This window comes from Dipodomys ordii, unplaced genomic scaffold, assembly GCF_000151885.1.
Source record: "Dipodomys ordii isolate 6190 unplaced genomic scaffold, Dord_2.0 Scaffold138, whole genome shotgun sequence".
In the NCBI taxonomy this organism is placed as follows: Eukaryota; Metazoa; Chordata; class Mammalia; order Rodentia; family Heteromyidae; genus Dipodomys; species Dipodomys ordii.
Window position 1 is genome coordinate 1,145,666 of NW_012267354.1, and position 21,692 is coordinate 1,167,357.

At 46.5% G+C, this 21,692-nt stretch overlaps 1 protein-coding gene across 6 annotated transcripts; it reads left to right on the forward strand.

Moving 5' to 3' along the window:
- The first annotated feature begins 233 nt into the window (after window positions 1–233).
- Window positions 234–21,321, forward strand: LOC105997076 (tripartite motif-containing protein 26). 6 transcript variants are annotated; one of them, XM_013031377.1, is made up of 11 exons: window positions 234–346; window positions 8,404–8,488; window positions 11,350–11,535; window positions 13,984–14,491; window positions 14,628–14,723; window positions 15,987–16,217; window positions 18,245–18,267; window positions 19,140–19,255; window positions 19,483–19,515; window positions 19,966–20,210; window positions 20,304–21,321. In XM_013031377.1, exons 4-11 carry the CDS (start codon window positions 14,054–14,056, stop codon window positions 20,739–20,741), a joined length of 1,620 nt encoding a protein of 539 aa, XP_012886831.1. In that variant the 5' UTR covers window positions 234–346; window positions 8,404–8,488; window positions 11,350–11,535; window positions 13,984–14,053; the 3' UTR covers window positions 20,742–21,321. The 6 variants fall into 6 exon arrangements, with proteins under 6 accessions (XP_012886831.1, XP_012886826.1, XP_012886827.1 ...); XM_013031372.1 differs by having other exon boundaries at window positions 19,966–21,321; XM_013031374.1 differs by lacking the exon at window positions 234–346 and adding an exon at window positions 7,981–8,014 and having other exon boundaries at window positions 19,966–21,321.
- Window positions 21,322–21,692: the final 371 nt, after the last annotated feature.

Sequence of the window (21,692 nt, forward strand, 5' to 3'; positions counted from 1 at the left end):
GCGCGCCAAACTCCAGCTCCCACTGGGACCCGCCCCCGCCCCTTCAGATTTCAGTTTCTCTGCACCCGACCCGCTGCCCCACCCCCCGCGGCTGCCTGGGGATTTGCCCGGTGATCAGTGACGTAGACGAAACTAAAGTTCCCATTGGAGGATGGAGTTCGGCAGGGGCCAATCCCGGAGCTGGCCCGAGAGAAATCTCGGCGGAGGGCACCGAAGAGCCGGGAGATTACGGGGCGGGGACGCGCTGTCGCGCTGCTGGGCTCGTGGAGGAACGAGACCCGGAACACACCGGAGCGGGAGACGAGCGCCACGGGGCGCTGGGTTCGCCGCCCGGAGCTCTGGACCCGTGAGTAGCGGGGGAATCCGATCCGAAAGGCCGCGGAATCGCGATCGCACACACGCGCCTCTAGGTCGAGGTGATTGAATGCGGCCGCCAGGCCCAGGGGCAGAGAGCCGGGCCAAGGCCGCCGGGGGAGCTGGGGAGGGGGCGAGTTCGCGGCGTCCTCCCCACCGGCCGAGCCCCTCCCGCTCGCTTGACCCTCCGTTCGCCCCTAACTGGAGAGTCTTGTTCCGTTTCTGTGTCCGACCCCTTCCAGTCCCCGGAGCCCCAAGTCCGCGGGACCCGGATGACGGTCTGGTGGTTTGGAGCGTTGTAGGTTGATGGCCAATCCCGCTGCATGATCAAAGTCAGGTTTCCTTTCCTTTTTTTTTTCCTTTCCTTTTTTATTTTTTATTTATTTATTTGAACATCAGAGTAAATTGATGTTAGCCACATATACTTGGAACCGTGTCTTTTCCCTGCACATTTTCTGGCTATTTAGTCTCAGGAAAAATAAAGTGCATAAATTTAACTTTGTAAAGTAAGTGAGAGGGAAACACTTCAAAATGACCAGTAGATTCCAGATTTTGACACCAAACTGTGTGCTTCAAAAGAGGGAAGAATGACATTTGTTCATGCATGCCTGAACCTTCTGTTAGCTGAAATGATAACCTCCAGCATATTTTACCGTTTTAATTTTTTTAAAAATCACATTTTCTAAAAGGAGACTTTCTCTAGTCTTTCTCAAAACTGCGACTTTTAATATACTTGAGTTTTAGAAGTTTTAGATTTATAAAATAATAGAGAAAAGTAGTTCAGAATTCCCAGATAGTGCAAATCTGTTTTCCTTTTCTTCATCATTTCTACATCAGTCTGGCATATATTTGTATTGGTTCATTATTATTACTATTACTATTATTACTATTGCTGGTACTGGGGCTTGAGCTCAAGGTCTGTGTGCTGCCCCTCAGACTATTTTCACTCAAGGCTAGCACCAATTTTGCCACAACTCTACTATCAGCTTTTTGGAGTTAGGAGTCTCATGGACTTTCCTGACCTGGCTGGTTTCAGATCCTCAGATCTCAGCCTCCTAAATTGCTAGGATTACAGGCATGAGCCACTGGTCCCCAGCTTGGCTCATTATTATTGGCCTAAGCCAACAGTATATTCAGATTTTCTTTTTTTTTTTTTTCCTAACATCTTGGTTACCATATTGCATTTACTTGCTATGTCTCTTGGCTGTGGCAGATTTCTCAGACTTTGGTTGACCTTGACAGTTTTGAGGAATATCATTATATCGGCTTTTCTTCATTGTAACAAATTCCTAAGATAATTAGCTTGCAAAGAGAAAAGCCTTTTTATTTTGGTGCATACTTTAGGAGGTTTCAGTCCAGAATCAGTTGGCCCTTGTTGGATTAGGCCTGTAGTGGGGGAGGGGGCTCATGAGTGAACTCACCTCATAGACAGGAAACAAGAGTCTTATAAGCCCCTTCTAGGGCACTATTCCAGAGACCTAAAAACTTCCCACTCAGCCACATCTCTTAAAATTTTCACCAACTCCCAATAGTACCAAGGTGAGGAGCAAGTCTTTTCCACTTGGACGTCTGAGGGATAACTGTAATCTAAACTATAGCCTGTGGACATGTATATTGTAGGATGTCTTTCTATCAATATTTGATGTTTTCCTCCTCTAAAGCTGAGTTTATAGATTATTTAGAGGAGAATCATGGAAGAATTACCATATTTATATCAAGGGTTTCATGCCATTATCATGATTTATGTCTGTCTTGATGTTGATCTCAATCACTTATTTTTTAGGTTTCTCCAAGTTACATATTGTATTTCTACAAGTTGCATACTGTATTTCTCTCCCAGTGCATACTGTGTTCTTTAGCAGGAAGTCACATTGTTCACTCCATGCCTAAGAGTGAGGAGTTACTCTCCCTGCCTCAGGGCAAGAATTTGCATATATTACTTGGTGAAATTCTTCTTCATGAAAGATTTGTTCTTCTCCCCTATTCAATTATCCAGTTATTTGTTTATATCAGTATGGACTCAGATTTTAACCTTTTCTTTATAATCCAATATTTATTTTGTTGTTTACATTGTTACAGCTTTGAGCCAGGTGCCAGTGGGTCACTCCTGTAAAAATCCTAGCTACAACCGGCGCCAGTGACTCACGCCTGTAATCCTAGCTACTCAGGAGGCTGAGATCTGAGGATCACGGTTCAAAGCCCAGGCAGAAAAGTCCGTGAGACTCTTATCTCAGAAAAAAAGCAGGAAGTGGCACTGTGGCTCAAGTGGTACAGTGCTTGCCTTGAGCTGAAGAGCACAGGGACAGCGCCCAAGCCCAGAGTTCAAGGCCCCACAACCGACCAAAAAAAAAAAATCCTAGCTACTCAGGAGGCTGAGATATGAGGATGGAGATTTGAAGCCATCTGAACAGGAAAATCTGTGGAACACTTATTTTTGTCCATCGTGTGGCTTAAACTAAGGGTCTGGTGCTTTCTCTGATCTCTTTTGCTCAAGGCTAATGCTCTTGAGGCACAGCTCCACTTCAGTTTTCTGGTGGTTAATTGAAGATAAAAGTCTCACAGACTTTCCTGCCTGCACTGGCTTTGAACCACACTCCTCAGGTTTCAGCCTCCGGAGTAGCTAGGATTTCAGGCCTGAGCCACCAGCGCCTGCTTCTGTGGGACTCTTTTTTTTTTTCCCTTTGGGACTCTTACCTCCACTAAACTACCAAAAAAGCTGAAAGTAGCACTGTGGCTTAAGTAGTAGAGCAGTAACCTTGAGCAAAAGAAGTACTGGGATAGCACCTAGGCCCTGAGTTCAAACCCCAGGACGGGCACAAAAAAAAAAAAGTTACAGCTTTGGCCATGGATGCTCTTTCAAGTTGACATCTTGCTCCTCCTTTTATAATAGTGCTTTCTGTAGTAGTAGAAACAGTTTTACTTATGTGGAGGCTTATTTTTTTTAATTTTATTGTAAAGATGATGTATGTAATGACTCTTGAACTTCACACAAGCTGGTAAACTTGGCAAAACACTTTTTTTATATTTGTCAGTTGTGGGGCTTGAACTCAAGGCATGGGCACTGTCTCTGAGCTCTTATGCTCAAGGCTAGTGCTCTACCACGTTGAGCCACAACTCCACTTCTGATTTTCTGGCAGTTAATTGGGGATAAAAGTCTCATGGTCTTTCCTGCCCAGGTTAGCTTTGAACTTTGATCCTCACATCTCAGTCTCCTGAGTAGCTAGGATTACCAGTGCCCGGCAAAACATTATCTTTCTGTTAAAAGTTAAAGAAACGAAGGCCCAAGAACAGTGGTCATTTTTCTACAAGAGAAGAACCAGCTGGAATCAGACTTGGTAAGGCCTTGCAGACACTGCAGACCTCAGGTAGAGCTTCTGAGTTGAGTTTTCTTGGAGGTAATTTCAGATTTAGAGGTTCCTCCCTCCCTAGGTCAGAAAAAGAAAATACATGAAGTAACGTGGGGGGGGGCGGGGGAGAAATGGATTTTTGACCTTTCCCCAAAATTGTGTGTGTGTGTGTGTGTGTGTGTGCGCGCGCGCGCGCACGCGCAGAGGGAGACTGGAGGAGATGTAGGTAATCGTGGCAAAGATGTGAGCCCTAGGTTTGAAGCAGGTGTGTGATGTTGGAGATGGGACTGTAGTAAAAGAGAGGGCCAAGCTGGGTGCTGGTGGCCTCACGCCTGTAATCCTGGCTACTCAGGAGGCTCAGATCTAAAGATAGGGTTCAAAGCCAGCCTGGGCAGGAAAGTTCGTGAAACTCCTATCTATTAACCACCAGAAAACTGGAAGTGTTGTGGCTCAAGTGATAGAGCACTTGCCTTGAGCTGAAAAGCTCAGGGACAGCACCCAGGCCCAGAGTTCAAGCCCCACGAATGGAAAAAAAAAAAAAAAAGAAGGGACAAGATGAGAAGTTCTAAACCAGTGGATGATACTGATCCAATAACAAACCTGCTTTGGGCCATATTCCTAGAGATTAAAAGAAAAATCAGTGAGGTATGGCCCTTAGGTCTACTTTCTGGTTGGGTGAGAAGACAGGTAAAATACCAGTTAGGAAGCAGGGTGGTCATGTTCTCACAGACACAAAGTGTTCCAGAGCTGCAGGAGCTTGAGTAGGGACACAGCAAAAACCTCAATCAGGGGGACCAGTCCTGTTAAAGGTTTAGCTGGGCAGGGGAGGAGAATGGGGAGTGAAGGGTGTTTTCCAAGTTCACCTAGCCACAGTGGGGTGAGGCAGGATTTGGGACTAGATGGATAAGATTGTGTTGGGCTTTGTGAGCTTTGTGCTTGTGTGTGTGTGTGTATTGGGATTTGAACTCAGGGCCTGAGCATTGTCCCTGAGCTTTTGTGCTCAAGGCTAGTGCTCTACCACTTTGAGCAACAGTGTGTCATTTCCAGCTTTTTGGTAATGAATTGGAGATGAGTCTCATGGACTTTCCTGAAGCTAAGATTACAAATATGAGTTACCTCTCTTTTCACCCAATCAGAAAGTGGACCTAAGGGTCATGCCTCACTGATTTTTAATCTCTAGGAATATGGTAATTCACAGGTTTCACAGGTCTCCCTTGTGAGTTTTAATGAGAGAATAAAGGATGAGATTCACGTGTTAGGAAGGTGGTCCTGGGAACCCTGGTGAGACATGCTACACCTCAAATCTGAGAGGCCATTACTTTATATACCCTTATTTTCAGCTTCACATGGGAAAAATACTTTGTCAGTTAAATTATGATGTCATTGATCGTATTTCAGAGATACTGAGATGTGATGGCATGAATGTCTTAGTGTTAATAAAAATTAGTAATTTCTAAGTCAAGCATCAGTGGCTCATGCCTATAATCCTAGCTCTCAGGAGACTGAGATCTGAGGATCCTGGTTCAAAGCCAGCCCAAGTAGGAAAGTCTGCGAGACTTTTATCTCCAATAAACTACTCAGAAAAAGCCAGAAATGGAGCTATGGCTCAAGTGGTAGAGTGCTTACCTTGAGCATAGAGAGGCTCAGAGATAGAGCCTAGGCCCTAAGTTCAAGGCCTAGGACCAGCAAAAATAAATAAATAAAATAAATAAAAGTAACTTCTAGTGGCTGCAGTGGCTCAAACCTGTAATCTTGGCTACTTTGAGAGGTGGAGATATGTCAGTTTCAGGCCAGCTTTGGCAAGAAGTTCAGGAGACTCCACTCAACCAATGGCAGGGTGTAGTGGCAAGCAGAAGGCTGTGAGTTCAATCCCCAGTACAACCAAGATAGACATGTAAATCCCTAGTTGTTGGCATCTACTGGCTTAGATGCCCCCTTCTCCCAAGTATTAATAGTTACAATATCTCCATCTCTCTCACCTATGATTGTAGAGTTAGCTGACTCCATTTGTAATCTTTACAACACTAAATTTGATAAGCTGCTGTTTCTCTTCTTGATAGCCATATTGTCAGAAATCAGCACAAAACCACCAGAGATTTCTTTCTTTATTCTTTTCCTTTGTTTGGTGCAGGTCCTGGGACGTGGAACCCAGAGACTGGATATTGTCTCTCAGCTTTTTTGCTTGAGGCTAGTGCTCTACCACTTGAGTCACATCTCCACTTCCGGCCTTTTTTGCTGGTTAATTGTAGTTAAGAGTCTCATGGATTTTGTTGTCCGGGCTGGCTTGGAACTGCTATCCTCAGATCTCAGCCTCCTAATTGCTAGGTATGAGCCACCCGTACCTGACATAATAGTAAGATTTCTGACCCAAAGATTTCAACTGTTGATTCTGATTTGGATGCCTTTGATAACTTTATGTTGCATGGTAAATATACTGATGTACCTACCAGACTTTAATTTCAGTTTACCCCTATGAATGGCCTAGGTAGTCTCCCTAGTATTTTGTCATGGTGATAGAAGCCTAGAAAGGTCATGAATCTAGCCTTGGGCTGTGTAACAGTTTTGCTGAAGCTAGGTGAAAAATCCAGGTTGCTTTAACCTTAACGTAGGACTGTTTACTGCAGGCTTGGGTTAGAATTACAGTTGAGGGCCCAAGAAGATTCTGCTTGTGTTTCCTCAGAATTCCTAAGGGAAGGCCCAGGTGGCAGAGAGCAGGTTGGAGATCTGTCAGATCCGAGCAGATTGTCCTTCCTATGAGGACTCAAGGCCACTTTGTATGTGTTCACACACATACAAAATGTCATACAACTATAATGCAAGTGAACAAAATCAGCTCATCATCACATGAATGAACCTCATCAAGATGTCAAGAAAAAAAAAAGAAAAAAATGCAGTGATTATTCATTTCAGATTGAAAACTGGGATATATATATATATATATATATATATATATATGTATATATAGTTTATGGTTGTATATTTAGGTCTAAAGCTAAAGGAAAGGGAAGGAACAATTATTATCATTATCATTTATAATTTATTCCATTAGAGCCATTTTTTCAGACCCAGACTTTTCCCTCCTGGGTTCTCTACTTTCCTGGGCCAACCTTGGATATCATGACCTATAGGTAATATGTATCTTGCTGTTTTTATTTATTTATTTATTTGTTTGTTGGTTATAGAGCTTGAACTCTGGGCCTGGGCGCTGTCCCTCAGCTCTTCAGCTCAAGGCCAGTGTTCTACCACTTGAACCACAGCACCACTTCCGGTTTTCTGGTGGTTAATTGGAGATAAAAATCTCACAGCCTTTCCTGCCCGGGCTGGCTTTGAACTCCAACCCTCAGATCTCAGCCTCCTGAGTAGCTAGGATTACAGGCGTGAGCCACCAGCTGTACTTGAAGGCCTTGCTAGTCATTTCCTATCTTGATGGAGAGGAGGATTGCTTGCATTCCTTCAGCGCACACTTTGTATCGGATGTGCTCTGTCTGAACTTTATGTATTGGCGTCTTCAGCCAACCTTTGTACTATTACATGGGAACTTAACACTGAAGTACAGGGTGCAGCAGGGGCGGGGAGCTGGGTTGAGGGAGTGCTTGTAGCCCCAGTCTGAGAGGTCGAGACAGGGTTGCCAGATGGGATGGTGTTCAGCTGAGAACTCAAGTTGAAAGAGGGCTTTGCTATGCAGGAAAGGCATGGGATTCTAGGCAGAGAGAATAGTGTTTTCAAGGGTCTTGCAGGCAAAATTGTGGCATTTCTTTAAGGCGTGGAGAGGGGTTGGGTTTGGCTCTGGTTTGAGGTGGAGTTGGAGGGAGAGCGGGGCAGGAGATGAGCTGGGAGATGAGGGCTGGGCCTAAATTATCGTAGACTTTCAAAGGAAAAGAAGGGAAGGAATTTTGACGTTATCTGGGCACCAGAAAACCATTTAATAGTTTTAACCAGAGTGGTTACATGAGCACCCTGCCACTTTGTACTTCAGTGGGATGTTTTTGAGGGACAAAGGGAGGAGTGGCTAGAGCACTGGCAGCAGAGGTTTGAGTAAGTCTAGAAACCTTGAGGTTTTACTAATCCCCACTGTCAGATCCTATGGAAGTCCTAAAGGATCTTTCAGTTACATCACTAGAGGTAATAGATCTAAGATTCACAGGGACTTTATTACCTTCACTTTATTACCTTTATTTTATTATTGTTTTTAGTTTTGGCGATACTGGTGTTTGAACTTAGAGCTTCACATTTATTAGACACTCTACCACTTGAGCCACATCTCCAGCCCAGATTTGCTCTTTTGTTCTTGTGACCTGTCTGCCTGACCTACAGTAAGCACTTAATAAATAAATAGCTCTTGACTGTTGAATGAATTGTACTACTTGTTTGCTTCAGCTTTCATTGACTTCCCAGGGCTATTAGGATAAAGTTCAGAATTGTTATTCTGGCCCACAGTCTTGCATAATCTGTTCCTCCTATTTCTCTACCCTCCCCCTGCAAAATCCTGACAGTTTGCTCCATCCCTGCTGCTGATCCAATCCGTTCCTCCACTCAAGTCTGTCCTCTTCCTCTAGGCAATGGGTGGTCAGATCCCTCTTTCTCCTAAGGGTGGGGAGCAGTGGAGGGTGCTTCTCCCACCAGCTCTGTCTTCCAGTGCACCAACGATCTCACCCTCACTTTCCTCATCTGTAAATAATGGGTTTTCTTCTTTCCTGACCAGACTATAGAATCACTTGAGGAGTTTCTGTTTGGTTTAAAGTATCAAAGACTGGCCCACCACCACCATCTTGGTTCCTTTGGTCTGGGTATGTGTTGAAACCTTCCTAGATGATTCCTTATGTGTCATCAGAGTTTCAAGTCATCCCACTAGATAATAAAGGATTTCTTCTTGTATTCCCTGGTGCAGAGCACAAGACAATCCTTAGGGGCTGGGAAGGTGGCTCAGTGGTAGAGCGCTTGCCTTGCATGCATGAGGCCCTGGGTTTGATTCCTTAGTACCACATAAGCAGAAAAAGCCGGAAGTGATGCTGTGGCTCAAGTGGTATTGTGCTTACCTTGAGCTGAAGAGCTGAGGGACAGAGTTCAGGCCCCATGACTGACAAAAACGAAAACAATATTCTTAGAGGTAAAAAGAGAGAGTTCATGATTCAAAAATCAGAAAAATATCCAGGTACCCATGTGGACAACTTCATTTTCTCACAAGGCAGGGTTGCCTAGAGGCAAGGAAACTTTAAAGGCTGGTCTCATCCATGTCTCATGATGGCTCTCTGAGCCCTGTGGGAATCGGCACTGTTGACAGTGGTGTCCAGAGGCTGGCCCTGATGGTGAGTGTGGCCTGTGCTGCCTTCACAGCACCATTGGTGCTTCCTGGGAATAGAAAGTGAAACCCACACAAAACCACAGAAATTGCACCATCCATCTCTTGTGACAGCCTGCTGCCTAGCCCACAGCCACAACCAGGTCGTAAAATTTAAGAGTATAGCCACTGTAGCTTACATGTTCAGATCACTTGCTTTTTTGTCCTGAATTCTGTCCTCCAGGTTTGTTATAAGTGTCTCAGAAGTTTACTTCTAAGAGGATTTATTTTTTTCAGATTAAAATTTGAGTTTTAGGCCAGACGCCAGTGGCTCACATCTGTAATCCTAGCTACTCTGGAGGCCAAGATCTGAGGATCATGGTTCAAACTCAGCCTGGGCCGGAAAGTTTGTGAGACTCTTATCCACTTAAGCACCAGAAAACTGGAAGTGCTGCTCAAGTGGTAGAGCGCGTGCCTTGAGCTGAAGAGCTCAGGGACAGTGTCCAGGTTCAGAGTTCAAGCGCCATGACTGACAAAAATTAAAATAAAATAACATAAAATTGAGGTTTAATCTGGAGCCCCAAGGATCCTTAAATGGGGCTCCACAGGGCTGAGAGTCCTAAATTCTGAGATGATTGTGGGAAAGGGAGTCCCAGGTCCATGCTTGAGAAGGAGGTAGTCAAAAGAGCTCTATCCTGGAGGCTGGGGCCCAGACCCAAGCCCTTGTACTGTTCTAAGCATATGCATCTGAAGAGTCAGTGTTGTCTTTCTCTTCCCTCCCTCCCTCCCTCCCTCCCTCCCTCCTTCCCTCCTTCCCTCCTTTCTTTTCTTCCTTCCTTCTTTCTTTCTTTCTTCATTCCTTTCTTTTCTTTTTTTGTGCTGGTCATGGGTCTTGAACTCAGGGCTTGTGTACCATCTCTAAACTTTTGCTCAAAGCTAGCTCACTACCACCTGAGCCACAGCACTACTTCCAGGTTTTTCTGAGTAGTTTATTGGAAATCAAAATTGAGATCCTCAGATCTCAACCTCCTGAGTAACTAGGATTACAGTAGTGAGCAATCAGTGTCTTCTGAAATACTGCTCTGTGGCTTGTGGGAGCCCAAGGCAGCATGGAGCCCAGAGGAAGGTGCTAGCTGTGCAACATGAGAAGCTACAGTGTTGAGAGAGTTTAGCACATGTAGGGGCAAAAATCATCAGCTGTTGAGAAGAGCGAGGCTGGAATGTTGTCTTTTCCCTGGGGATTGGGCCAGGGCAGGAGTGGAGGCAGGGACCGCAAGTGTCTGCCTAACAAGGTGTGGATGTTCTCAGTAACACTTTCTCAGCTAGTTGATGCGGCTCACGGTGATTCTCACAGCCAAAAATCATGCTCAGCATCCACATGCTAAAATGTACTGCCAGAAATTACAGTGTCATGGCCTGCCAGTCTGGACAAATGCAGGTTAGGTATTTATTCATTCCCTTGACTTTGTAGGGGAGAGGTAAATTGCTGGAAAAGGGAAACAGTAGAAGGTAGATCTGTCTGTGAGGAGTGGCAGGACACTGCAGGCTTTGTTCCTGGCAATGTCTTCCCTGGTTTGCAGAATTGTAACTAGTTTCTGGCTTACCAAAGGCACAAAACTCCCCCCATTGGAGGGGCGTGGAACTTCAGGAGTATCCTAACAGGTATGTACACATACACCATTGCCAGGAAGTTGCTAGTTTCTTGGTTATTGGGTTCCAGAGCCTACATTTTGAACCTGGGTTATTCAAGAAGTGGATTTTATTAAGTGGTTTTATATTTTTGGTGATTACAAACCCCTGCTTCCCTCTTGGGGCTTGAACTCTGGGCCTCACACTTGTTTGATTTGCTTGCCCACTTTGCTGGTGCTCTACCACTTGAGCCACACATCTCTAGCTTGGCTTTTTTCTGGTTATTTTGCTTGGGCCGGGCCTTGAACTGCTATACTGGTCTCAGCCTCCTGAATAGCTAGGATTACAGGTGTGAGCCTTTTAAGAATATGAAAGAAAACTAAAGCCCCTTCCCCTAGGAAAAAAATTACTTTTTGTTTGTTGAGTCATTTCAAATGTAGTCATGAAGTTCTGAACAATGCAGCATCCTTTGCTAACATATATAATCTCAACCAATGCTATTAAGAAAGTAAGTTCCATTAAGAAAATAAGTTCGATTTTCAAATTTCTCCTAATGATCTCCAAACTATACTTTCATAGTTTTTTTAAGCCCCTCCCCCCAACCAGGATTCAGTCAAGAATGATCTCTCACATTTTGTTATTTTTTTTCTCTGTTTTGAAAAGAGCAGGCCGGTTGTCTAGTGTAATGCCTCACATTCTGGATTTATCTGATTGTTTCCTCTTGGCGTGATCCTCTTTCAGCACTTTCACATACAGCCCTCATTTTCTGTGAGCTGGAAGTTAAATCCAAAGGCTTCTTTAGGTTCTTTCAAGACAGTTTTGGCAAGAAAATTTCATCGGTGCTGCTGTGAGATGCACATGGTTCTCCATCAGGAAGCATGGCCGCTGGCCCTCTGGTGTGATGCTGGCTTTTGTCACTGAGTTAAGGTGAGCACTGGACTTCTCAGCATGCTACATTAGGAAGTAATCCATTGGTGGTACCATGGGGAACCATCCTGTCCCCCCAACTTTTCATCTCATACTTCTGATAGTTGTATTATTGATGATCCTTGTGTTATAATGACAGTGAAAAGGTGGTTCTTTCTTTCTCCCTTTTGTCTTTGGTTTGGTGGTAGTGTTTTTGTTTGTTGCTGGAGTCAAACCCAGGGTCTCATGTATGCTAACCACATGTTCTACCACTGAGCTATACTCATAATCTAGAAAGGTATATGATGGTTATTCCTCTTCTGCTTACTAGCTATGTTCTCCTGTGATCCCTAGATTTCTACAGTAATTTGCATGCTGTTTCAAGAGGTCTCAGTCCATTGGAACCTGGGTTAAGGTTCCAATGAGCTGAGCTCTTCCATAGTCCTTTTATTCCAGTACATTTCAAAATAAATCCCCATCTCCAGAGACAACACTGTCTCTTCCCCAGTGAAAAACCTCAGCTTTTAAACTTTTAAGCTATTCAACAAAGTGGCAGGAAAGAGCACCAGAGCCCACAGAAATCACCCAGAACCATTTCCTTCTCCTTTCAAATCCTTTTAAGTGAAAGAGCTGTTGAACCACCTTTATCCTCAAAAATAAAACCAGGAAACTGGAGCAGACACTTGCTTAACATCTCTGATATTCTTGAGCCTTGATGCTACCTTCATTTGCCAGTTAAATTTCTTGATCCCTTCCTTTGTGTTCCCCCCCCCCATATTCATTATGTCTCTTAAAGTCACACATATCTAAATCCATGAGTGCTTCCATTTGGAACTTACTATCAACAGTATAATAATTCCATACATTTGAATGGTACTTTCTCTTTATAAAGCATTTTTATATATTATCACAATAGATCCTTAAAGAATAGATATGCTTGCCAGGCGCCAGTGGCTCAGACCTGTAATCTTAGCTACTCAGAAGACTGAGATCTGATGGATTGCAGTTCAAAGCCAGCCTGGGTAGGAAAGCCCATGAGACTCATCTCCAATTAAACACCAGAAAACCAGAAGTGGTGGTGTGGCTCAAGTGGTAGAGTGCTAGCTGAAGAGCTCAGGGACAGTGCCCAAGCCCAGAGTTCAATCCCAACAACTGACACACACAAAAAAGAATAGATATTCTAACTTTATAAGTCTATTTATTTCTGGGTTATTAATGTCACTGTTGACAAGGGCCACTGAGCTCTATTGGGGCTCCATTGTGCTATCAGTAATAGTGTTGCCTGTGGTTCAAGCTTGCAGTTACCTTTGGGCCCCATTGACTGCCTTCCAAACAAGAGCTGTAATCCCTTTCCATGCATCGATAGCAGAGCAGCCACCCCCACCCACCCTGAGGTCTAGTGTACCAGAGCACATATGGTACTGTAGCTGCTTCTGCTTATTTACTCTCTTGCCATTACTTTCAACTCTGTGATTTGAACACTCGCTAGATTTGGGAGTCAAGGGTCTGGGGTCTTCTAGGTTTCCTTTTGTGGAACAGGCTTAGGCTTAGCATGCATGACATAATTATTTCATATAACCTGATGAGAAACTTGAAGGCAAATATGGCTCTCCCCTTTGATGGATGGATAAATCAAGGCTCAAAGTACGTAAGATGGCTTCTCTATTGTCATAGAGCTGGAGGAAGAGGAGACAGATTGTGTGGAGCCTTGTAACCATGGTCAGAAATGGGTCAGAAAAAGGTTAGCAAGAGCCAAGTCCTTTGTGGACTGAGTTGTGCCTCCCTGTAGCCGGCTGAACTGAGCGTTCCTCGGGGCTGGCCTCCCCGCCATGAGCTCAATTGGAACAGTCTGCTCTTGTGAGCAGCAGAGCAGAGCCGAGCAGCCAGGCTAGCTTAATGGGGGACTCAGAGCTGAGAATGTATCCAGTATAACCAGGCTAGATTCTGCTGATAGGTTGAATTTAAAGAGTCCAGCTTTCTAGGGGGAGTGAATTGAACCCAAACCACAGAATAGCCCTGGGAAACACTCCTAAAAGGAGACAACAACATACAGACCCTTGGTGCTTGTTTGGAGTTTGGGCTTAAAAAAACAAAACAAAACGTTTGCTGCTCTTAGTTCTTCACATCTGAAGAAGAGGAGCAAACTAATGCAGTCTTTGGCTCCGTCAGGACCATAGATGGACAGACAGTTTGTGCACTGCATGAGTAGGAGCAAGCACCCTGTAAACACTGATTTGGGTATGTATTAGAACCATTTTCCAAGAGTCAGTGGCTGATCGTTCTGTTGTAATTGGCGCACTGGAGCAACTCCTTGGCAAGCAGAAGGAAGGGGTCTTGCCAGGTATAGGCTCTGGGCAGCCCTGCTCTGCACCCTCCTCTTCACTCCAGTCCTCAGTTTTCTCATCTGTGGAATGAGGGGATTGGACTAGATTTCCTAATTGCACTTGACTCCCTGTCTGGTTTTTCAAGGAGGAGAAACCCCGCCAGTGAACAGAGGACCTCCCTCATTCCCCCTCCCTTGAACTTGAGCTAAGGCACTATGGCCACATCGGCCCCACTGCGCAGTCTGGAAGAGGAGGTGACCTGTTCCATCTGCCTCGATTACCTGCGGGACCCCGTGACCATTGACTGTGGCCATGTCTTCTGCCGAAGCTGCACCACAGATGTCCGCCCTGTCTCAGGAAACCGCCCAGTCTGCCCGCTCTGTAAGAAGCCTTTCAAGAAGGAGAACATCCGGCCCGTGTGGCAGCTGGCCAGTCTGGTAGAGAACATTGAGCGTCTGAAGGTGGACAAGGGCCGGCAGCCAGGAGAAGCGTCCCGTGAGCAGCAGGATGTGAAGCTGTGTGAGAGGCACCATGAGAAACTGCACTACTACTGCGAGGATGACGGCAAGTTGCTGTGTGTGATGTGCCGCGAGTCCCGGGAGCACCGGCCCCACACGGCTGTCCTCGTGGAGAAGGCCGCCCTGCCCCAGAGGGTAAGCCCTCCTTCCTCAGGACTGCACTCCCCCAGGGGCCTGGCCTAGACCCCTCTGAAGGGTTCTTCTAGCTGAGGACGCAGGCTGAGTCCTTGCTCAGAGCATCCATCTGTCTCCACTGCTTGTCTTTCCACAGGAAAAAATCCTGAACCACCTGAGCATCCTAAGGCGAGACAGAGACAAAATTCAGGGCTTCCAAGCAAAGGGAGAGGCTGATATCCTGGCCGCGCTGGTGAGTGGGCTGCTAAGGTCATAGTTCACCTGGGCAGGGGTGGGCAGGGTGAGCCAGGCAATAGATGGCAGCTGGGAGGGATTTCTAGGCATGGCTCAAGGAAGGATGAATGTGGGGCTGGTAACTGGTGGACCTGGGTTTTTAGTTATATGAGCTAGCTGTGTGCTTTAGGCTTTGGGTCTATTTCTCATCTGACCCATGAGTAGGTAGTCAAACTGCAAGGGTCCTGGTCCCCTCACCCCCGCCCCCCAATGACACTCACTTCAGCTGCAGGGCCCATGTGTAGCAGGTGCATCTTTTTGCCAGAGGACTAAGGAGGGCCTAACTTGACTCTCAAAGAAGTAAGGGAAAGACTTGATTTCCTGAATGGAGGGCAGCTAGAGGGTGTGGAAGGAGGGAGCCGGCTGTAGGTCCAAACTGAGAGTGAAAGGGAGATTAGCTTTGATTGTGGAGTGACGTCCAAGCCCATGGTTGCTGTAGGTGGAAAATAGGCAGTGCCTTATGTGCTTGATTAGTGATGGATTTTGGCGGGAAAGAGTGGGTAAGATGGTTCCAGTTTTCTGGAGGGAAAGTGCACATGAAGGAATGTTTGGGCCAGACTCAGCAAATAGGGTCTAGGCCCTGGGAAGGGGCAGATGGGGACAGATAGCTGGAGATAGCTATCAGGCCAAGGTGCACCCTCAAGCCCTGGCGTGAATGGGTGTCTGTAATTGAGCATCAGTCAGCAAGACTGAGGATTCAGGCAGACCCTGGACTTGGCAGGGGGATTTGGAGGCAGGAAAGGACACCATCTCTGAGCATCCCAGTCCAGTTTTACTGAGGAGACAGGAGTCTGCCCCACATAGCAGGATCGGCTTCTGCAGTATTATGGGATGCCGAAGGGAAGATTAACCAGTTTTTAGATGACATCAATGAAGCAAAACTTACTGAAAAGGGGCAACACAGATGTGGTCCAGGAGGGGAAAAGTATGTTGGCTTATGAGTATGATGCAGGAGATTCCTGCCAGCATCCCAGAACCCCACACAGAACCACCTGGAACCATAGTGACTCAACCTCAGCAGAGTTGGTTCTGGAAACAGTGGAGGGAGCTGTACCACACTAATGGAGTCTTTGGGAAGAGGAGGGTAGACCAGCAGCACACAGTGGCTTCCCCATGTCAAAGGCTAAATAACCCATGAGTGAGGGTCACAGGGAAAGAGCCAGCCCTGGTCCTAGAGGCCTCCTGCACCCCTAGGCACCCTTCTTCCTTTCCATTCCTGCAGAAGAAGCTGCAGGAGCAGAGGCAGTACATCGTGGCAGAGTTTAAGCAGGGACACCAGTTCCTGAAGAAGCGGGAGCAGCATCTTCTGGACCAGCTGGCCACCCTGGAGCAGCTGCTCACAGAGGGCAGGGAGAAGTTCAAGACCCGGGGTGTCGGGGAGCTTGCCCGGCTGACCGTGGTCATCTCTGAGCTGGAGGGCAAGGCACGACAGCCAGCTGCTGAGCTCATGCTGGTAAGAGGCTGGGCATGGTGGGGGACCGGGGGATCAGGGCAGGGGGCAGATTGCCACTCCTCTGAAGGCAGGATATAACTCTGACTTGTCTACTCTGCAGTAAAGCCCTGCTGTTCTTCCTGTAGCTTCTAGAACAGTCCTGTGCAGCCACACTTTGGTCATTCCGTTTGTTTTCTAAGTTCTCAGCCTTTTTTGTGTGTATGTGTGTGCGCCAGTTCTGGGGCTTACACTCAGGGACTAGGTCCTTGAGTTGCCTTTTTTTTTTTTTTTTTTGACCAGTTGGGGCTTGAACTCAGGACCTGGGTGCTGTCCCTGAGCTTTTCTGCTCAAGCCTCATGCTCTGCCACTTTGAGCTACAGTTCTACTTCCAGTTTTCTGATAATTAATTGGAGATAAGAGTCTCATGGACTTTCCTGTTCTGGCTGGCTTTAAACCACAATCCTCAAATCTCAGTCTCCTGAATAGCTAGTATTACAGATGTGAGCCACCAGCACCAGGCTCTTTTTGCTCAAGGCTAGTGCTCTACCACTTGAGCCACAGCACTACTTATAGCTTTTTCTGAGTAGTTAGTTGGAAATAAGAATTTCATGTACTTTACTGCCCGGGCTAGCGTTGAACTATGATCCTTCCATCTCAGCCTCCCTGAGTAGCTAGGATTACAGATGTGAGCCACCAAGTGCTCAGCTAGTTCTTATCCCCTTAAGGACATCAGCTTCCCTCTCCTTGTCCCCCTTCACCCTATTCTCGTTTTCTTTTTTCCGTAGTGCTTATCACTTACTACATAATTATATTTGTTATGTTGTTTGTTGTCTGCTTCCTCTGCTAGGATGTCAGCTCTACACAGGTAGGGAATTGTGTCTTTTTTTTACCTCTGTCTCCCAAGCTTCTAGACCAGTGCCTGGCATGTAGGAAAGATTAATAATTAATAAAGATATGTGGAATGAGTGGAAAAAAATTCAATTAATATTGAGCACTGTGGTGGCTGGACTCAGAAAAGAGGATCTAAACAGCATTTCCTAAGAACCCCCTTCCTCTTACCCTGTCCGTCACTATCTTCCCTCACATAGACAGTGCTGCCATTCTCCCTCCTGCTCAAGCCATGGCCTGTCCCCCATTATCCTTGGCTAGCAAGCCCACTTGAGTCTGTCTCAAATATCCTAGGAGTGTGTAGCTTCTCTCCTGTCTCTACTGCCATCACCCTAGTTGCGGCCATCTGCATCTCCCTGGCCTACAGCAGCCACTTCTAGACTGACCTCTCTTCTTCCATTCCAGCTGCAGTATAGTAGCTCAAACAAAGCAAGTGTATTTTTTGTCTTAGTAGCAGTTCAGAAGTAGAGGCTTCTGAAGACATCTGTCAGGTCATCAGGGAAGCTGGGTTACTTCTGATTGTTCCACCAGTGTCTAGGGATGTTGTCCTCATCACCAAAACTGTCCAAAATTCAGGAGAAAAGAGGAGCTGGCAATTTTTTCTTAAAGGACAAAACCTAGAAATTGAAGTGGTTGATGTTTTTCACATCCCATTGGCTGGAACTTAGTCACATGACCAGATATAATTGAGAGAACCTGGGAAATGTTTTCTGGATAGTACCAGTTATAACTCTAGGAGTTTTGACTATCAAACAGGAGAAAGGAGGAATACATTCTAGAAGTCCTTTATTAGCCTTATGGAAAGCAAATCACACATATCTTTCCCTTGCTTAACCCTTTGGTGGCTTTCTAGTTAACATGGAATAAAATTCAAAAGTCCTACCACCCATGCCTTCGGTGAGCTTGCTCTTCCTCCTTTCCCATTCGCTTTCCCGTTTCTTACCAGTCTTTACTTGGCCGAGTCTTCTGTTACCTCTAGTTACTTCTATCCTTATACTTCCTTTGTTTGTGTCTCCATTGCTTTACTAGAATGTCAGCTCGCTAGGAGGGACCACCTTTGTTTTGTCCACTGCTGTGTCCCTCCCTCTAATACAGTGTTGATTGTGTACAAATGCAGTCTTATTTGATCACATTAATGCTTGTGTTTTCTTTTCTTCTAGGATACTAGAGACTTTGTCAACAGGTAAATGAGCTTCCTATGTGTGTTGTGTTTATTCCCCTATCGTGTTGCTTCTCCCTGACCATGGTTTATGCTAGTGAGTGGGGAGTAATGCTGTGCCAAAGGTACCTACATCTCTGGTTAATCCTGAGTACATCCTTGGAGATTGGTGATTGATCTGCCCTTGTGCATAGCTCTGTAGAACCCCAGCTCCTGGGCCCACTGTCTTTGCTTGAGATGTGGGGCAGGGTGGGAAGAGGAGAAACCTGGTATAGATGGAGTCTGTCACTGGATCCCTGTTTTTCTTTTTCTTGTTTTATTTTTATTTATTTTTTGGGGGGGTCTGGTCGTGGGGCCTGAACTCTGGGCCTGGGCACTATCCCTCAGCTCTTCAGCTCAAGGCTAGCACTCTACCACTTGAGCCACAGCACCACTTCTGGCTTTTTTATTTTTGCTTATGTGGTGCTGAGGAATCGAACCCAGGGCCTCATGCATGCAAGGCAAGCGCTCTACCACTGAGCCACCTTCCCAGCCCCTTGTTTTATGTTTTTATTTATTTTTAAAATTCTTTCTTTGTGCCTGTCCTGGGGTTTGATCTCAGGGTTTGGGCTCTGTCCCTGAGCTTCTTTTGCTCAAGGCTAGTGCTCTACCACTTAAGCTATAGCTCCACTTCTGGCTTTTGTGGTAATTATTGTAGATAAGAGTCTCACAGACTTTACTGCCTGGTTTGGCTTTGAACCACCAGCCTCAGATCTCAGCTTCCTGAGTATCTAGGATTACAGGTGTGAGCCACTGGCATCCAGTGGGAGATAGAATCTTTAATTAAATCTTCATAATTGTCATGAGGATAAGCAAGAAGAGTCTAGTCACAGGTTATTATGTGTCCGTCTCCTCAGGTATCCACGGAAGAAGTTCTGGATTGGGAAACCCATCCCTCACATGGTTAAAAGAAAGACAGGAGAATTCTCGGATAAGCTTCTCTCTCTGCAGCGAGGCCTGACACAATTCCAAGGTAAGGTTGGAAAGCACCCATCAGGATGGGCCACCGTGTAGAACCAGGCCACTTGGCTATTCAGTGTCCTCTTTCCCCACCTCCCTCTTCAGAGAGGTTGCTGCCTCTTCCTTGCCATCCAGGATGGAACCTTGTGTCACGTACTTAATACCATCCTAGTAAAAAGTGGGCAACTATTTGGTGGGCTTGAAAGTCACTACTGTCCTTTCTATTTTTTTCCCCCTTAGGAAAGCTGCTGAGAGACTTGGAATATAAGACAGGTGAGTCTATAAATATTCTTCCCAGATTTACCTCAAATAAAGAAAAGTCCCCCTAAAGAAATTCTCACTTGGCATTTCTCCTCCTCTACTCTCCATGGACTTGCTCGATGGTCAACCCTTCTGTGTACCATGTTTGGTTATTTGATCCTATACCATCTGTCCTTTTTCTATGGCTGAGTTTCTTCTCATTGCTTGACTATGTGCTCCTATATTGAGAGAAATAGCAGTAGCACCCTAAGTCCAGAAGTCTCTTGCTGAGCCCCATACTGTGTACCCATAACATCTGCTTCCCAGTTCTGCTCTACCACGTAGCTCCAAGAGACATTAGTCACATAGTCCAAGAGGTAAATAGCATCCCTTGGCTTTTGCAGTGTGACAGTCTTGCCACGGAGATCGGGGGACCCTTTCCAGCTCACTAGTGACACTTACTTTCTTCCCTTGTTCCCACAGTAAGTGTCACCCTGGACCCACAGTCAGCCAGCGGGTATCTGCAGCTGTCAGAAGACTGGAAATGTGTGACCTACACCAGCCTGTACCAGGGCTCCTCCCTGTATCCCCAACAGTTTGATTGTGAGCCAGGGGTGCTAGGCAGTAAGGGCTTCACCTGGGGCAAGGTGTACTGGGAAGTGGAGGTGGAAAGGGAGGGCTGGTCTGAGGATGAAGATGATGGAGAGGAGGAGGAGCAAGGGGAGGAGGAGGAGGAAGAAGAGGAAGCTGGCTACGAGGACGGATACGATGAGTGGGAAACAGACGAAGATGAGGAATCGTTGGGAGATGAAGAAGAAGAGGAGGAGGAAGAAGAGGAAGCTGGCTACGAGGACGGATACGATGAGTGGGAAACAGACGAAGATGAGGAATCGTTGGGAGATGAAGAAGAAGAGGAGGAGGAAGAAGAGGAGGAAGTTCTGGAAAGCTGCATGGTGGGGGTGGCCAGAGACACTGTGAAGAGAAAGGGAGACCTCTCCCTGCGGCCAGAGGATGGTGTGTGGGCGCTGCGCCTCTCCTCTTCAGGCATCTGGGCCAACACCAGCCCCGAGGCCCAACTTTTCCCAGCGCTGCGGCCCCGGAGAGTGGGCATCGCCCTGGATTACGAAGGAGGCACCGTGACTTTCACTAATGCAGAGTCACAGGAACTCATCTACACGTTTACCACCACCTTCACCCGCCGGCTGGTCCCCTTCCTGTGGCTCAAGTGGCCAGGAACACGTCTCCTTCTGAGACCTTAAGTCCCAGCACTAGCCTGGGCCCCACACCCAAAGAAGCTTTACTTCTATGGGCTTCCAGGACTCTGTGATGGAGAAGTGGTGCCTGGTTCGAGCCCCTGGAGCAGGGGAGACGAAGGACCCAAATCCACTGTCACCTACCTCCCCATGGCGGTGGTTCGAGCCTCACTCAGTGCTGTTGTACTGCCCTAATTGGGCTCTTCCCCACCCTGCTGGTTTCCATGGGACCTTCTGCCCCTGAAGACCATGAGAACTCCCTTCCTCATGCCGGACCACCCTTTGCCCCAGCTCGCGTGGTGGAATAAGGAGCTGAGGCAGCATTTTCTGGTTCAATGTGGCATTCTGTGCCAGCTGGCCTGGGAAATGAGGATTGCTTATACCTGAGGCTGTTTGCTGTTTTCAGACCCCCCTATAGGTTCCCCTTGCTTGAATTTACTCTTGCCAATCTTCCATTTTAAGCAGACCTCCTCTTACCCTAACTCAACTAGATGCTACATGATGCTGGAAATACTGACTGCAAATCCACTGAGGCTCCCGTGACATTTCAGTTGACCACCTGGAGCCAATGGGGATTATTTGATGAAGCTCATGAGCGTCGCAAGATTGCCACAGGTCATGAGGTGGGGTTCTCTGTAGCTACCTGTGGTTTTAGAGGAAGGATCTAGATATATGTGACTTGGGGGGGTAATATGCAATCTATAAAACATTCCCTCTGCAGATTAGTCTTTGTGACGTATCACTCAACCTGGGAATCTAAAAACACCAGGTCAGATACCCAGGTGAGTAAAATCTCTTCTGCCTTGGAGGATCTGATCAGTATCTCCAGGACTTCTGCCACCAGCCCTCTTCAGTGGCCGGGCTCTTTTTTAGGAGAGGGAAGGAAGGCAGAGGAGTCGACAACAGGGCCCTCGATCTTCATGTCAGGAAAGATCTCAAGTGTCTTTGTACTGCCTG